At 39.6% G+C, this 15,851-nt stretch overlaps 1 protein-coding gene across 1 annotated transcript; it reads left to right on the top strand.

Moving 5' to 3' along the window:
• The first annotated feature begins 1,538 nt into the window (after positions 1-1,538).
• Positions 1,539-15,741, top strand: SEC61A2 (SEC61 translocon subunit alpha 2). Its single transcript, XM_005526054.3, has 12 exons — positions 1,539-1,789; positions 3,333-3,400; positions 7,152-7,217; positions 8,703-8,781; positions 10,358-10,489; positions 10,627-10,736; positions 11,350-11,503; positions 12,400-12,560; positions 13,553-13,750; positions 13,959-14,150; positions 14,291-14,367; positions 14,658-15,741. The coding sequence occupies exons 1-12, from the start codon at positions 1,783-1,785 to the stop codon at positions 14,842-14,844; spliced, it is 1,431 nt and encodes a 476-aa protein (XP_005526111.1). The 5' UTR covers positions 1,539-1,782; the 3' UTR covers positions 14,845-15,741.
• Positions 15,742-15,851: the final 110 nt, after the last annotated feature.

Raw genomic sequence — 15,851 nt, 5'->3', positions numbered from 1 at the left:
AATAAACAAAGAAAACAATACTGCATTTTTATTTTTTTGCTTTTGTTACTGAAGAAGGTGACATAGAAACATTTGTTCAGCACACCTGAAGTGGTGCATCTGTGTCAGTATGGACTGAAGAAACCTACTGGACCTTTTATCAATCCCCAAAACAGTGGCCAGTGGCTTAGAGACCAGAGGGTTTGCTAACAAAACCTGTAATTTAATGAACTCCTCAGAAAAGTATGGCTAAAAATCTGAACAAAGGGTGATTATAATAAACTTCCTGAAGCTTAGCTACTAACTCAGCTATTATTTGGAGATTATGATCTACAAGTACACTGCCAGGCCCATTAATTATGGGTATTTGTCAGACTTTAAAAGAACTTTAAAAGGTGAAAGTAATTGTTATGGAGTTGCTCATTAGTATTTGTTAAATTATGAGTTTATAAAACTGGAAGAAAAAACTTTTCTAAGCTATTTCAGATAAGGGAAGCTATTGAACAAAGTTGTTTAGGTATTTGTAGCAAGGTCTTGGCTAAGAGGATTTCTTAGGGAATGCAAAGTGCAATCCAAAATATAGATTGAAAGTTTCGGAAGAGCCCTAATGCTTCACACATTTCACATTCTCTTTTGGTAACTTAGCCTAATACAGGAAGAATTCAAGCTTGTGTATCAGATCAGTTATTCAGAAATAATAAGTACTATTTTTAATTTTCATATCTAAATCTTGCAGTAAATTCTGATGATCCTACTTTTACCACTCGCTGTTGTAACTGAGAGCTCTGTAAGTGTAATACCCGTTTTGGTGATTGTGGGATGATATTGGAATAGGTTTTCAGGTTCACTTCAGAGAATCCCAGAATCACAAAATCAATTAGGTTGGAAAAGACGTCCAAAACAGTTGAGTCCAACTTATGGCTTGATCAGCACCTTGTCAACCAGACCATGGCACTGAGTGCCACACACAGGTTTCATTAATCACCCACCGGGACAGTGACTCCACCACCTCCCTGGGCAGTCCGTTCCAATGTCGAATCACCCTTTCTGTGAAGAAATTCCTACCGACGTCCAATTTAAACCTCCCCTGGTGCACCTTGAGGCCATGTCATCCTGTTGCTGGTTAGCCAGGAGCAGAGCCCGACCCCCACCTGGCTACACTCTCCTGTCAGGGAGCTCTAGAGAGTGACAGCCCGAGTCTCCTCTTCTCCAGGATGAACAATCCCAACTCCCTCAGATGATCCCCATGGGACTTGTGCTTCAGACCCTTTTCCAGCTCTCTTGCCCTTCTCTGGACATGCTCCAATGTCCCAATGTCCTTTCGCCCCTTGAAATTAACACATCCGTCTGTCAGTACGAGTGGATTGGGCTTTTAACAAAATACTTCGGTACCAAACCGTGCTTTTCACCTGGTACTGCTGTGCCAGCAACATCACGGAAACGCCGGACCCCCGCGGCCGGGGTGAGTGAGGGGCGGGCAGTTTCCCGCGCACGGGCGGGGCTGAGGTGTGGCTGTGAGGGCCGTGCCCGCCCCTCGCGCCGCGCGGAGCACTCCGGGAGCGCGGTCCTTCGCCGCGCCGGCTGCCCGCCCTCAGCCTGATCCCGCCGCGGCGGCCACCGCTGCCCGCCGATCCCGCCGCTCCGGCTCCCCTCGCCTGGGGAAGGGCGCGGGGGGCGCTCCGTGAGGGCGGTACCGCCGTGTCCCCCCGGGCGGGGAGGGACGGCCCGTCCGCAGCGCGCGTCACGTGACAGCGGCGACAGCGACGGTGACAGCGCTGGGACCGCGGCCGGGCCGCCACCGCCATGGGCAGTGAGTGCGGACACAGCCGGGAGGGAGCGGGCCGGGACCCGGGGTGGGGGACAGCGGCCCCGGGCAGTGCGGGGAGGACGTGGCCGGTGGCCCGTGACTGGTGATGAAGCTCCGGGTGCCGCCGCGGCCGCCGGGGGTGCCGAGCAACCGCTCCCCGCACAGCGTCGGTGCTGCCGGGCATGGCGTGAGGCCGGGTACTGCTTCGTGGTGGGATGTCCAGTTCCACTACACCCCTACTAGTGATACATACACGCTATATACTCTATAAAAACGTATGTAGCATATATACCCTATCTACTCACACATATGTGTGTATTAGTGTCTAAAGGGCGGGTGTCAAGAGGATGGACCAGGGTCTGCTCACTGATGCCACCCAATAGAACAAGAGGCAGCGGGCAGAAACTGATGCCCAGGACCTTCCACCTGAACATGAGGAAGATCTTCAGTCCTGTGCAGTGACGGAGCACTGGAACAGATTGTCCAGGGAGGCTGTGGAGTCTCCCTCACTGGAGATATTCCAGAACTGTCTGGACACAGCCCTGTGCCATGTGCTGTGGGATGGCCCTGCTTGAGCAGGGAGGTCGGAGCAGATGAGCCACTGTGGTCCCTTCCAGCCTGACCCATTTCATGATGCTCAGATATCTTGTTCATGGCGGAGGTGTGCCAGCCTCTGTGGAGTGAGGTGCACCTTCCAACGAGCTGTGTGAGGGCTTGAGATAAATAGAGGGGACATATATCACATTAGAGTGTAAGTGTAACATGGCACTGCAACCAAAGTGTTACTCACAGTGTAATAAATGTGTTCTGCCGTGTAATAAACACATTCTCTTTAAAAATGAACCAATGGTGGTTTTTTATGCCTGTCCCAGTGTGTCAGGGCTGGGAATAATGTTCAAGTTCTGGAGGGCAAATTCCCCACCAAGCACGTACACTTTGATTTTTCTTTTTCTTTTTTTTTTCTAAATTGATTTCATTTTTTCCCCCAGAAAAAGAACTCAAACTGTTGAATTTTTCTGTGTTTTAAAGGAGAAACTGAGAAGAGAGATGTATTAAAAGCTAAAAATAAAATCCCCTGAAGTTCCAATTAGAATAAGTGTTCCACTTATTTAAATTACAATTTCTAGACATATTTTAGCAATTGAATTATTTTTTCAGCTAAATACTTCAGTAAACACAAGATTCTAATCTCTGCATGGATACCTTTTGATGTCAGTATCATTCTGTGTTTAACTAGCACAGACTGATACTAGGTCATTTATTTTTAGATGGAATACAATTCAGTTCACTTCTGGTGATACAAACAGCACCATTTCTCTAAAATTATTCCAGCTGTGGAAAAAAGAATGGGCCAAATCTGGTTAGAACAAGAATTAGAACAATCCTGTTTCACATTTTTGCCTTGTTTTCAGCTGTTTTAAGAAGAGGGTATTAGTTTTCAGACAGCTTTGGAAGCTAAATAAAGTTCTGTGAAGTTTTATAAATTCATAACTGTTTGCTAATATATTTTTCTGTCTTCTTTTGTTTGTTTGTTTTTCTGGAACAGTAAAATTTTTAGAAGTTATTAAGCCATTCTGTGCAGTGTTACCTGAAATCCAGAAACCGGAAAGAAAAGTGAGTACCACATTATGTTCTTATTTTTATTATTTCACAGAGGAGGAAATATTGTGATATTCTAGTCCAGGCCCCAATATAGATACATACAGTGGGCCCCAAAGTAGAACATACTCTTTGGAGCAGGGGAAACCCATGTCAAGGTAAAACGTTACTGTGATGATGAATTCTGAGCACCCTTCTGGTAAGTTGTTCCCTTTGGTAGTTATGCTAACTGATTTTTTAAAAAAATCTCAATTCTAGACTAAGTTTATTTAGTTTCAGCTCTATACTAGGACAGAGTCTTCAAGCTTTGTTTTCCTGTGGATCCCACTGTTGGCTTTGAGCTGGCTTGTATATTACTTGGAAAAGGATTGTTCTGTAGATCAGGAAACACAGATTTAATTCTCCCCTTCCCACAAAGTATTTCCTACACCCATAGCTGTGTTTGACCTTGGTGAAGAGGGACAGTGATCTGTGGTACAGTTCAGGTAATTGCCCCATTCAGCTTCTGGATGTGACATTTCTCTTTGATATGAAATCAATGAATTCTGTTCATTTACAGCTGATCTCTCTAGTCCTCTAGCCCTTGGAACTCCTCCCTTTTCTTGGGTTTTTCTAGATTAAAAATAGGTAATTTCTACCAATCAGAAAGAGACCTGCCTCGTCCAAAAAAAAACCCCAACCAAGCATCATTTTTGCTTTCAAAACTCAAGCAAGCACATATTGCCCATGTGACAATCTAATTAGAGTAACAAATTGACTTGTCATGACAATTGTCATGACTTCCATGAAAATTCCTTAAGAGCTAAATGTTGGTTTTTATATTCTTAAAAGCAAAAGCTTAACTGGGAACCTGACACCATCTCAGAGAATTCTCTTTGGTTAATGAGAGGTTCCCAAAGGTTAGGACTAGATGCAGACGTGTTTGTGCCAGTGACTGTAGCTGAGCCTGCCAAATTGAATGGAGAAGATACAGTAAAAGATTATGACCCTCTGGAACTGATTTTTTAAAAAGACTGGATTTACCCCCTGGCTCTTTTCTCCATCTAGTTGTTTCCAGCATCTTTCAGCTTTAGGACAGGTTTCTAAACAAATCATTTAGGTCAGAAAAAGGTGTTTTCAGAGCAGGAATTTCCAGAGCCAGACCCCCATGCTAAGGCTTGGATGCACCAGGTTTGGTTGGCAGGTGCCCATCTTCGTTTCTGCAGTGGGGAACCTTAGTGCAATTTTTTTGTGCTAATTTATGGCACATCTCTGATTAGTTGGTTACAGCCATCCCATTTTTGTCTTGTGACATGAGTGAGAAGAGAAGGCTGACACAAACCTACAGATACTGATGTTTCTGTAAAGCCCACTGGCAGATGTTATTTGCCAGAGAGGAAAAGAGGCTTCATCTGTCCTTGTTGTCCATCAGCAAGTGAGGGATGCCAGAGAGGTGCCAAGATTCCTGTCCTGTCTATTTGGGTCACTTTGTCTTTACTGCTATTTAGGTCGCTGTCTAGACAATGGCTGCCAGTTGCCAGCTTGGTACAAATTTAAAGTGAAAATGTAATTGGGAACATCTTTCCTAGGATGAAGAGCCCTTTGACCATTTTCAGCCATGTTCCTTGCTTCTGTGTAGTTTATCAAGTGATGTGTAACTACATGTAACATGTGACTCTAATTCTCTGTAATTTATCGATTTCTTGAAAGCTGTCACAGGCAGATATGACCAGTAATGGTTTTAGTGGATTGGTTTAAGGCCTTGACAAGAAATTTAGATAACCAAATAGAAAAACAGATTAATTTTCATTAAACATGTATTGGTTGTTAAGTGAAGATGATGTTTTGATTCAATTGGGCTCTCACTGAATCATTTTGTCATTCTTGTTGATGAAGAAAGTGGTTCCTTCTGTCTCTAGGGAGTGTTGCTTTTGTGTTTTGGACAACAAAAGTGATTGCTACTTTTGTAGTTAGTAGAATGGGCTCATATTTCTCTCATGCACAGATTTGTTAAGTAGAACACGCTGTTCAGAGCACCAAGATGATAATGCTCAAGTCCCTTCATTTTCACATGATTTAAGAAAAATGTCAAAGGAAGAAAATGTCCAATTGAATCAGATCAGATGGTGAAATTGACTGTGTCTGTGCTTGTCAGCATTTGCGGCTGGAATATTTTGGTACCATTCTGTATTTTGCCATTCCTGGCATATGGATTTGGATGACTCCTTTTTCTTTTTTGTCATCTTGACTTGTAGAGACTGTTGTCCTTGTGAATAACTGATTTGGGTGATACAGAATTCCTCTAATGCTCATATTCACCACTACAGAGCAATTTTACCAATTCACCAATGCCTCTGAAATCAAGTTTAACTGTGAGGCTGTGGAGATAATTTGGTTAAGCATTTTCGGTTTTAGAAGTCTGTGCTTAAAATCTGAAATTTGGAGTTCAGACTTGGTAAAGTGGGTCAGCACTGCATAGTCTAACACAAGCTATTGTTTGGATTTATTTGCTGTTGTCACTATTTTTCTTTTTATAACTGTGCTGTAAGTAATTTTAGCATCTGTCCTCAAAATTTTAAGATTGAGGCAGTAGCAGGAAATGAATTAAATTACCTGGATTATTTTGCTTCTAAGTGCATGGTTTCACTTACAATGATGTAGACTACATTCTGGGTTTTCTTTTGCTTGAGGACCTGTGCTGCTGCTGCACTGGTTTGTAGTTTCTCATTTGTGGGTGTTCAGTACCTATTAAACCAGGGACTAATCCTTTTTCTTGTTACTTTTCCACAGGCAGATTCAGTGGTTGGAGGCAGAGAGCTCCAACCATTTCTGCTGTATCTCTCTTATGTGTTAGTTCATGTCATGTTTTAGTAGCTGCTCTACACTTGTCTGCAGTGAACACACTTAACCCTCAGGTTTACAGTCCCTGGAGGTGAGGTGGGAACTTGAACATAACCCTGCATCTCCGTTCTCTCTGCTCTCTTCAAGTGCATTTCTTTCTGTCTCATGCTTTGAGTAATCCTCTGGCTCAAACTTAAATCTTGTGATTCTTCTCTTCTTGCACCTGGCACTAATTAGAGGCACCTCAAATGTTGTGCCTTTGAGATTCTCTTCAATCAATTAATGACTAGTGATCATTGGTCTGGCATTCTTTTTAAAGTAATATATAACCTACATCAATAAAAATATTTTGGAGGAAAACAAAGAATATTTAAAAATCATTTTGTGGTATATGTCCGTGAACGTAATGATGAATTTAAATCTTCCTTAAACTCCCATTGAAGAACTTAATTCTAAATATTTTTAATTGCTGTCGAAAACTCGTGGTTTTTCTGGTTTTAATCACGTGTCTTTAGAACAGTTCAATCCCTCTAAAAATTTTATAGTGTTTCAGTTTAATAACTTCCAGGCTTACAAATCTTCTCTTGAAGCCTAGAGCACTAAATACTGAAGATAAGTTTTTTGCATTAATCTTTCATGTTTGCTCTGTAAGTCCATGATTTTAGCCATGCTGTTGCTCTTCTGTAAATACCCACTGTATTAGAATACTGTAGATAAAATATATTCTAGTGACTGAATGTCTGCCAATCCCACATAAGTTACCTTTGTGTCTCTCTCTCTAAAATCTGAAATCATATTAAAAATAAATTCCAGTGAGGAGTGATGCTTTATGGTTTGGTATCTTTGCATTAAATTCTGAATGATAACTGCATTTAGTACTGTTGTGAGAGTGCAGTGGAAGTTCTACATACAGTGAGCATGTTCATGTCTCCACTCTGTTCTGTAGATCCAATTCAGAGAGAAGGTACTATGGACAGCCATCACACTCTTCATTTTCTTAGTGTGCTGCCAGGTAGGTATCGATGTTGTCTGTGGTCAAAAAGTGTGTGTTCTGTACATAAAAAGTACCCTGAAAGCATGAGACATTCTTGTTTCATGTGGGCCTGCCAGTTTCAGTTTTTATTTTTGTATTAAAGTATTTAAAGTTCAGTTCAAAAAACCTGGTTCTCTGAAATAGTCTTTAGTGTTGATCACAGATGTGTTTAGAAACTAATGCTTTATATTTAGTCAGAAATGCATAACTTTTTTTCTTGTTACAAAGGCCTTATCAAATGATGATAGTAGCTGCAGGGTAAACAGCTAAGGTAATTATTTATTGAGCAGCATAAACAAACCGAGCAATTCAATGCATTGTTTACCCTTTGTTCGTAGCTACATTTAAATTTTAGCACTCACAAGCGTGAAAACTAAATCAAAGTTTAGAAAAGTCTTTTTAAAAAAGACTTCTTAGCAAATTCCTCTTCAACAAGCTGATGGATTGTAAAGATTGCAAGAAAATGTTTTTGTGAAGTGTTTAAGTTGACATTCAGAACTTGTTTTTTGTGAATATCCTGGTAAAGTTGTTAAAATGCCTGTCTTTGTAAACATTTATGTGATCTTTATTACTCATAGTTGTAGGCGTTCCTAGAACCTGTGCTTGGCTTGTAAACAGTGGAGGGTTTTTTTTGTTTTTCTTTAAGAATACTTGGATACTGAAGAAAATATGAATCCATGTATTACTTGGTATACATTTTTTAGAATTTATAGACCTCTTGGAAGATTCAAAATTAACTGTACATTTCAGAATCAGGGTTTTTAGCTTATGTTTATTAATGCAGCCATTCCAGACTGCAGAACTGTTGTTTAATAGTTTTTGATTTCTGCTCTGAAGGACTGTTTAAAGGCTAAAACCCAGCTCTTGTACTTATCTGTTTTTTGGAAGGAGGAAGTGGGACTGTTGCTAGAGCTAGAAGAACATACAGTTTATCTGTTTACTAGCAGCTGGATGTATGCATAATTAGAATTTTGCATCTCTATATATATCTATATATATGAGAGATTATAGTAGTTGAATAAGGAAAACAGATGGTGCAGACTAGAGTTTCCAGAAATTGATCTCTAAGATTGCCTGGATTCCTAATCTACTGTTTTGGTGATTAGGAAGAGTTTTAAAGAGCTCAAAATCCCTCAATATTGACATATAGAATATTGTAAGTTTTGTATAAATGTGTCTAGTATTGACAGTTCCATGTGGGATATTTCAAAACATATTTCTGTCTCTAGAATTTCAATATTTTAACTTCTTCTTTATAGGGTTTTCTGCTTTTTCCTATGGAAGGGTCTTAGTTTAGTCCTTTGAATTATGCCTCAGTTGGAGAATTAAAAAAGATGCTGTCAATACTTCTGGTTTAATTAAAAAAATTAAATAGTGTAACAGTTGTATCATTACATGTTACGATTTTGTATTAGTGCATGATAATTGCGTGTATCTGTTTAATGCTGTTGTGCACTTTGACAGATCCCTTTGTTTGGAATCATGTCATCAGATTCTGCAGACCCCTTCTATTGGATGCGAGTCATTCTTGCATCAAACAGAGGTTGGTACTCACTCCTTTCTCTGTTTTCTTTCGGGATAAACAGACCAAGAGAAAAATAGTTGGTTGTTAAATTGCACACCACCCAGATGTCAGGTTGGAACACTTTGTAAAGTTCTTAATACAGATGGAATTAAAATTGGTACTTAAGCAGTGCTTCATGTTAAGAATGGGATTTCTTGGAGGTGCAGATGAGATTAATATTGATTCACAAGTTTTGTGATGATTCCATTCAGGATTTTAGAGCAGTCTCTTTCTAACTAATATATGGGACATGGAATCTTCTGACTTTCCAGTTAGGAACTGCACTAATGTGTAGTATGAGGGTGTTGATTAGGAAGTGCCTCACCTGTGCACGTCAGTTATACTTCATAATAGTTTGGCTGTGTTATGGGTGAGTAATTTTCTAGGTTGGAAAGCTAAAGGCAGAGATGATTAGGCATAAACTTCAGAAAAACCAAACTAACGTATTTTAGAAGAGTAAAGTGGAACACGACCAAATGTGTAAGATTCAAACTAATTCTAGAAGTCTGAAACTTAAGATGAGTGACCAGTCATGCCTGACTCTAAATGAGGACACTGATCTCATCTGTAGCTTGGAAAATTGGCTGGAAGTAAGAAAATCACTGGAACCCTCTAATGTGAAGGTACTGCTTAGTTAGGAATAGGAAATTTTGTTACACCAGTGAAGATAGTAAGGTAAAGAAGTTTTCTAGCAGTGTATGATACTAAATATGCTGTCCACTACCCAAACAGAATGGTAACATTGGCTAAGAAAAGGCTAGAGAGACTGAAAGCAATAAAAAGCAGGAGTAGCAAAGTGACTTTTCACTTAAGTCCACGGACTAGAAGTCATTGGAAGATGTGAGATGAATGCTGAAATTTTTGACATCCTAATTTTCTGGCTGCTTAGAGGAATAGGGATTTACATGATAGATGATGTAATATTTAACGTGGAGACTCCAGGATACAAGTATGAAAGAACCAAATTATAATGATTACTTTAATGCTTTCCCTCTTTGAATTGTATATGTTTGGGAGTTGGTATCACACAGTGACACAATGCCAGTGATTTGGCAGAGTTAAGAACAGCTTTGTTTTAATAAGAAATAATTTAATCCTAAACTCTCAATTATAGCCAGCGATTCCAAGGGCAGTGTTCTCAGAAACTGGATCTGCAGCATATTTTTGTGGTCTGCAAAATTAAACTTCTGGAAAATGTGACATTGAAGCTCTGACAGAATAAACAACCAGGGACAAGATGCTGTCCAGGGAAAGGTTCCTTAAGGATATACCAAAAAAGCAGAGCAGTGTGCATTGGCCTTCAGTGTTAGCATGGTTCCACAAAAATATTTGTAATTAAAAGCTATGTGGATTTTCCATGCTGTCTTCAAAATGACAGGTTTTAATACAGCAGCTTTTTCTGAGGGCAAAATTGTTTTTCTTTTGTCATACCTACACAGGAAGATATATATTGGAAGCATTATTAGAAATATTTATTATAGGTCAGGAACCTTAGATCTAATGCTTTAGGAGAGTTGCTTGAATGGCAATTGTTTTAATTTTTCTTCTTTCCTAGGTACTTTGATGGAATTGGGTATCTCACCCATTGTGACATCAGGTTTGATCATGCAGCTGCTGGCAGGAGCAAAGATCATTGAAGTTGGTGATACTCCAAAAGACAGAGCCTTGTTCAATGGAGCTCAGAAATGTAAGCACTGTTCCAATTAAAATTACTGAGTGTGTTTTTATTCTTGGGAAAGCAGCCTGCCTAAGGGATACTAGATGTGAGATTTCTTTGGTAGGTGATTTCAAATTTCTTTAAAAGATTTCCTTTCTCTCTTTTAGTATTTGGGATGATTATTACCATTGGGCAAGCCATTGTGTATGTTATGACTGGAATGTATGGAGATCCTGCTGAAATGGGTGCTGGAATTTGTCTTCTTATTATAATTCAGGTTTGTAAAGAGCTATTTTGTGTGTAACTGAGACTGGTTTGAGACAATATAGCTGGAAGGAAAAGGCTGTGTCTGGATGACTTCAATTTATTTATTTTTAATGCTGCAAAGCATCATTATTTGTATCTGTCTAGATATAAGAAATTCTAAATATTCCATAAAGGAGGAGGATGCTGGGATAGTTAATATCAAAAGTATTTCAGGTAGGAGTGGTGCTTAATTGAAAATACAGGAATTGGTGGACTTTGGAGATGTTGGCTGCTCTTCAGTGCTGTGGAGGAATTCTCAATAAATGGCACAGCTGCAGCTTTGAGACATTCTCCTGCAGAACAAAACAATAAATGCACAAACTTAAACATATTTTTTAGAAAAAAAGTTATTACTGAGTAATTTGTTTGCTGTGTCTGCCTTGAAAATGGCACAGACCTCATTGCCAGATGAGATGTGCAGGCCTTGGTATGTGAGAGGTCAGAAACACTGCATGAATGACATGTAGATGAAAGACTTAATGATCATTCTTCAACATGATGAAAATACTGAAGCAGGGAATTAAAACACAACCCTTGACTTGATTTATTCTTGTTTCTGCTCAGTTTTGTTTCTTTTCTCACAGCTGTTTGTAGCTGGTTTGATTGTGTTGCTGCTAGATGAGTTGCTACAGAAAGGTTATGGATTGGGGTCTGGTATTTCCCTGTTTATTGCTACCAATATCTGTGAAACAATTGTCTGGAAAGCTTTCAGTCCCACTACCATCAACACTGGCAGAGGTATGTGTGCTGTTACAGTCTGTCACAGCGTGTTTCAGTGGGTGTATACTGCACATAAACTATCAGATGTTTATTGGATGGCATTTAAAAAAAAAAGTTCTAATGTGTGGTGATTGGCTCCTAAAGTCAATTGTCCAATTAACATTGAAGATGAAGATGTCTGACTTACATGGAGATTAATACAAGTTTTCCTTTGCTGATTTGAAGTGCAGCAGTTAAAATGGGACTTCAGGTCCCTTGAATGAAAATTTTTGGATTTCCAAACTGATATCGTCTTGTTTTAGCATCACTTAGTCCATGGAAATAGAGAAGATAGGAAATGCTGTACAATCAGGGGTGTTTTTTGTGATCCAGCTGTTGTTTGTGGATATAGGATGCTTTTGTAGTTGATGCCTCTGAATTACTGGTTGTTCTGAGACCCCTGGAATAGCACCTTAAGATACAGCATCAATAAATTAACTCATTTATTACTTTGATTTGAGATCCTGAGCCATGCTTTTAGTTTGCTTTCGTTTGAATTTAATTCTTAGTAGTTCTGTTGCATTTTTATTACTGTTTTTTCTAAAAGCTGTTTTTCACCTTGTTTATTACTTCTTCCTTCTGAACATCCTCCTTCTCCCAGAAAAGAAAGGGAGTATTCTTTCATGTGTGTGACTTTGATGTTTTTGTTGGCTTTTTTTTTGTTTTTCTAACCAGGAATAATGTTTTTTTAGATCATTCTACATTTCATAACCTAAAAAAGAGTCCTATATTGTGACATATTTGTTATAACAGGATCCATGTCCTATCGTATCAGATTTTCTGTGTGTCATACATTTCCAAAAGAAAGATACTTTTATTAAAAAATGTTTTTAATTTTGAGATTAACCTTTCTTCCATTTTCTTGCTTCATGCAGGAACAGAGTTTGAGGGTGCTGTGATTGCATTATTCCATCTCCTGGCCACACGAACTGACAAAGTCCGGGCTTTACGGGAGGCTTTTTACCGACAGAATCTGCCCAATCTCATGAACCTGATTGCTACAGTGTTTGTGTTTGCTGTAGTCATCTATTTCCAGGTAAAAGTCCTCAGAGCAGCTCTGCAGAGGTAGAACTGCATGTGGACTCTGGATGCTGCAGTCATTGGGAAAAGATGGGAAGGTTTAAGCCAGAGTAACTGAAATATCTTAGAGTAATGAACTCTTTTTATTCCAGTGTTGTTATTTCAACACTATTTTTACTATTACCTCTGTGACAGTAAAGCCATACATTTTTACAGCCTGGCCTTCTTGCAATCAGTGTGTAAACTCACATTCCGTGGAATGCCATACACTTGGTGAGAATATTTTTAATAAAATGGATTCTGGTACTGCAGTGGTTGCGTCACACCAATAATATTCTTAATATTCATCACTGACTGAAAAGATTACTTTTGGACAGAGTTGGAGAACTTTGCTTCTTTGGGGTGTGTAGCTTATTGGTTTTTCCCTAATTTTCTTGAAATATTTAATTAGTGTTTCTTTTTAAATCTATGTATCTATTAAAATGGACACTAAAGGAGGATCCATACTGAGATTTTGGGGGTGGGGGAGGCTAAAATGTGGTTTTGTAAATTTTTTTTTCAGTTATTAAATCTGAGTGTTGGGGGAAAAAAAAACCCAAAACTACCAGATTTTCAAGTTCATGTGGCTTTTCTTGGGTCGACTCAAAAGATCTTGCCCCAGAAAACTACACAAGAGCCTGCTGGTAACTGGCTCGTTCAGTTGGAAGCCATTACAGGCTTTTATCAACCCGTAATTTATAAAATGTATTTTACAGGAGTACCAGTTAGCAGATGAGAAACCATGTTTATGTGAAAAGAATGTAATAAAACCAAGCAGTAATACTTTTAAATCCTTAAAATTTGTATTCCAGACTGTAGCAGAAAGACCTTTGGGCTTTATTATCACAGATCTTGCAGTCCTTATTTATCTAGCAAGAGCTGCATGGTCAGGAATAGCTTTGGGGCATACTGGGAATACCTTGTGTCTCAGAAGTGAACGTTTGTGTGCATTTGTTTTGTTTCCCACAGGGATTCCGAGTGGATTTACCCATCAAGTCTGCGCGATACCGTGGGCAGTACAGCAGCTATCCCATCAAGCTGTTCTATACCTCCAACATTCCCATCATTCTGCAGTCTGCCTTAGTGTCAAACCTCTACGTCATTTCCCAGATGTTGTCTGTTCGTTTCAGTGGCAACTTCTTGGTGAACTTACTGGGACAGTGGGCAGTAAGTGTTTTATCACATTTTAGCTGCATAGAATTATTTGCATTTTTACTTTGATGTGAATCCTTGGTATTTAACCAACTGAAATACTTTTTAACATTTGCATATAAAAGCAGTTTCAAACATCAAAGAGGAATTCCTCTATTAAAACAGTATAGGAATGTGGGAAGTCTGTGCAAAATAATTTATTGCCTTTTTTTTCCCCTGTCAGGATGTCAGTGGAGGTGGCCCTGCTCGCTCTTACCCTGTTGGTGGCCTGTGCTACTACTTGTCCCCTCCAGAATCCATGGGTGCAATATTTGAGGATCCTGTCCATGTAATAGTTTATATAATATTTATGTTGGGATCCTGTGCGTTCTTCTCCAAGACTTGGATTGAGGTGTCTGGCTCATCAGCAAAAGATGTAGGTGTTCTAACTTAAATAATTTTCAAACAGTGCTTCTGGTTTAGAATTGACCAGCTATTGACTGATCAGTTTATCCCAGTAAATATCAAGTGACTGTGAAACACTGCAGCAGTCTCATAAAATAATGTTTTTTGCAGGTTGCCAAGCAACTCAAAGAACAGCAAATGGTGATGAGAGGCCACAGGGATACATCAATGGTTCATGAGCTTAACAGGTAAGGAAATGCTGACTTCCAGCTGGATGGTGAAAAGTGCTGAGGAAGTGTCAACTAGAGCATAGACTGTTGGAAAAGTCTTATACCTGTTTCCACTGCAAAAGGGAAGATTCTTCCCATTCAGCTGTTGCCTTTCTTAGTTGTGTAAAAGAAGTTAGAGATTAACCTGTACTGTCTTTACTTTTTTAAGTGACATAATGAGGGATTTTGAGTTGAATCTCTTCCATGTTTATAAAAGAAAGATACCTTGCTTATTACCTTTTGCTTTCCTGTTTTTTCCTTTCTTACAGATACATCCCTACAGCAGCTGCATTTGGTGGTTTGTGCATCGGTGCCCTTTCAGTACTGGCTGACTTTCTAGGAGCCATTGGCTCTGGCACTGGCATTCTGCTTGCAGTCACTATTATTTATCAGTATTTTGAAATATTTGTAAAAGAACAGGCTGAAGTTGGAGGAGTAGGTGCATTATTTTTCTAGATGTCCAAATATTTCATGGTTTTGAAAGGGAAAGTATTTTGACAACATGCATCATTTAGTCCAATAATGCTATTTTCTTTTTACTTGTTTTCAAGTGCTACGTGTCCCATTACTGTAATGGGCATTGAGCGATGCCTGTGTGCAGCATTAGTACCAGCTGCCTTAAGAATAAAGTTTACATTATCTTGTTTAAGTATTATCTAGTGTTGCCTGTAATGCTGGAAACAATTCATCTACCTTGCTGTTCAGACACTACAGTGAGATGATAAAATGTATCAGTTTGAGTGCAGTAAAGTCTTTGCACACAGCTGTAAAGTGTTAAATTAATTTCCCTGTCCCTAATAGAAGAAAAAGATACCTGAGTTCAGATGGCTACATGCCAGTATTCCTGAAAAAATTTATTTGTATCTGTATTTTACATTAATTTTTTATACTTTTTTAACTCACATTTCCCCACCACTGAACTCAGCACTCCTTATTCCTTTGCTGTGCCTCCACCCAGGCACCTTTCACTGAGCTCTGAGGGTGGGAAGCAAACATTTTGCCGGCGGCTGATACTCATCTCACCTGTGAACTGGTTCTGTGGTGGATCTGCTGTGGCCAGGGCAGTCGGGTTCATGCGCCAGGCCTGCTGTGGGGCAGCCTGGCAGCCGCTGTCAAGCTGGCAGGGTGGCCCAGCCCAGCAGTTCTGTTCAACCATGTACTTGTGAAAACTGTGCCACTGAAACTTCATGTCCACTTTGCTTTTGTGAGTGTAAAGAACGAGGCCTGGTTCCTAAAGCAGTTCATAGGAGGGAAAAGGGGGAACGGGGAGTTCCTGCTGAAAATTTGTCGCACTTTACAGCGGCGATGTAACAAACATAAGCGTTAGACAATAAACTTATTTAATTAAACTCTCTCCTGTGTCTTGTCTGTGCCAGATGTAATTCATATTCAGTCTTTGGTAATTTCTACAATGCCTTGATAGGGAGATAGGTCTAGAAGGCTCCCTTTTTTCCTCTTTATTT

The sequence above is a fragment of the Pseudopodoces humilis genome, chromosome 5 (genome assembly GCF_049639895.1).
Source record: "Pseudopodoces humilis isolate 2021_Gansu_Grassland_sample_001 chromosome 5, ASM4963989v1, whole genome shotgun sequence".
NCBI lineage: Eukaryota > Metazoa > Chordata > Aves > Passeriformes > Paridae > Pseudopodoces > Pseudopodoces humilis.
The sequence above is the reverse complement of the archived record's forward strand: the minus strand, read 5'-3'. Positions and strand labels throughout refer to the sequence as shown.

What these genes read in the sequence shown, in the direction of transcription:
- SEC61A2 (XM_005526054.3), top strand. An exon ending in TCCAGAAACCGGAAAGAAAA is followed by an intron (nt 3,401 to 7,151) that starts GTGAGTACCACA and finishes TCTGTTCTGTAG; the next exon opens with ATCCAATTCAGAGAGAAGGT. An exon ending in CTGGCTCATCAGCAAAAGAT is followed by an intron (nt 14,151 to 14,290) that starts GTAGGTGTTCTA and finishes TGTTTTTTGCAG; the next exon opens with GTTGCCAAGCAACTCAAAGA.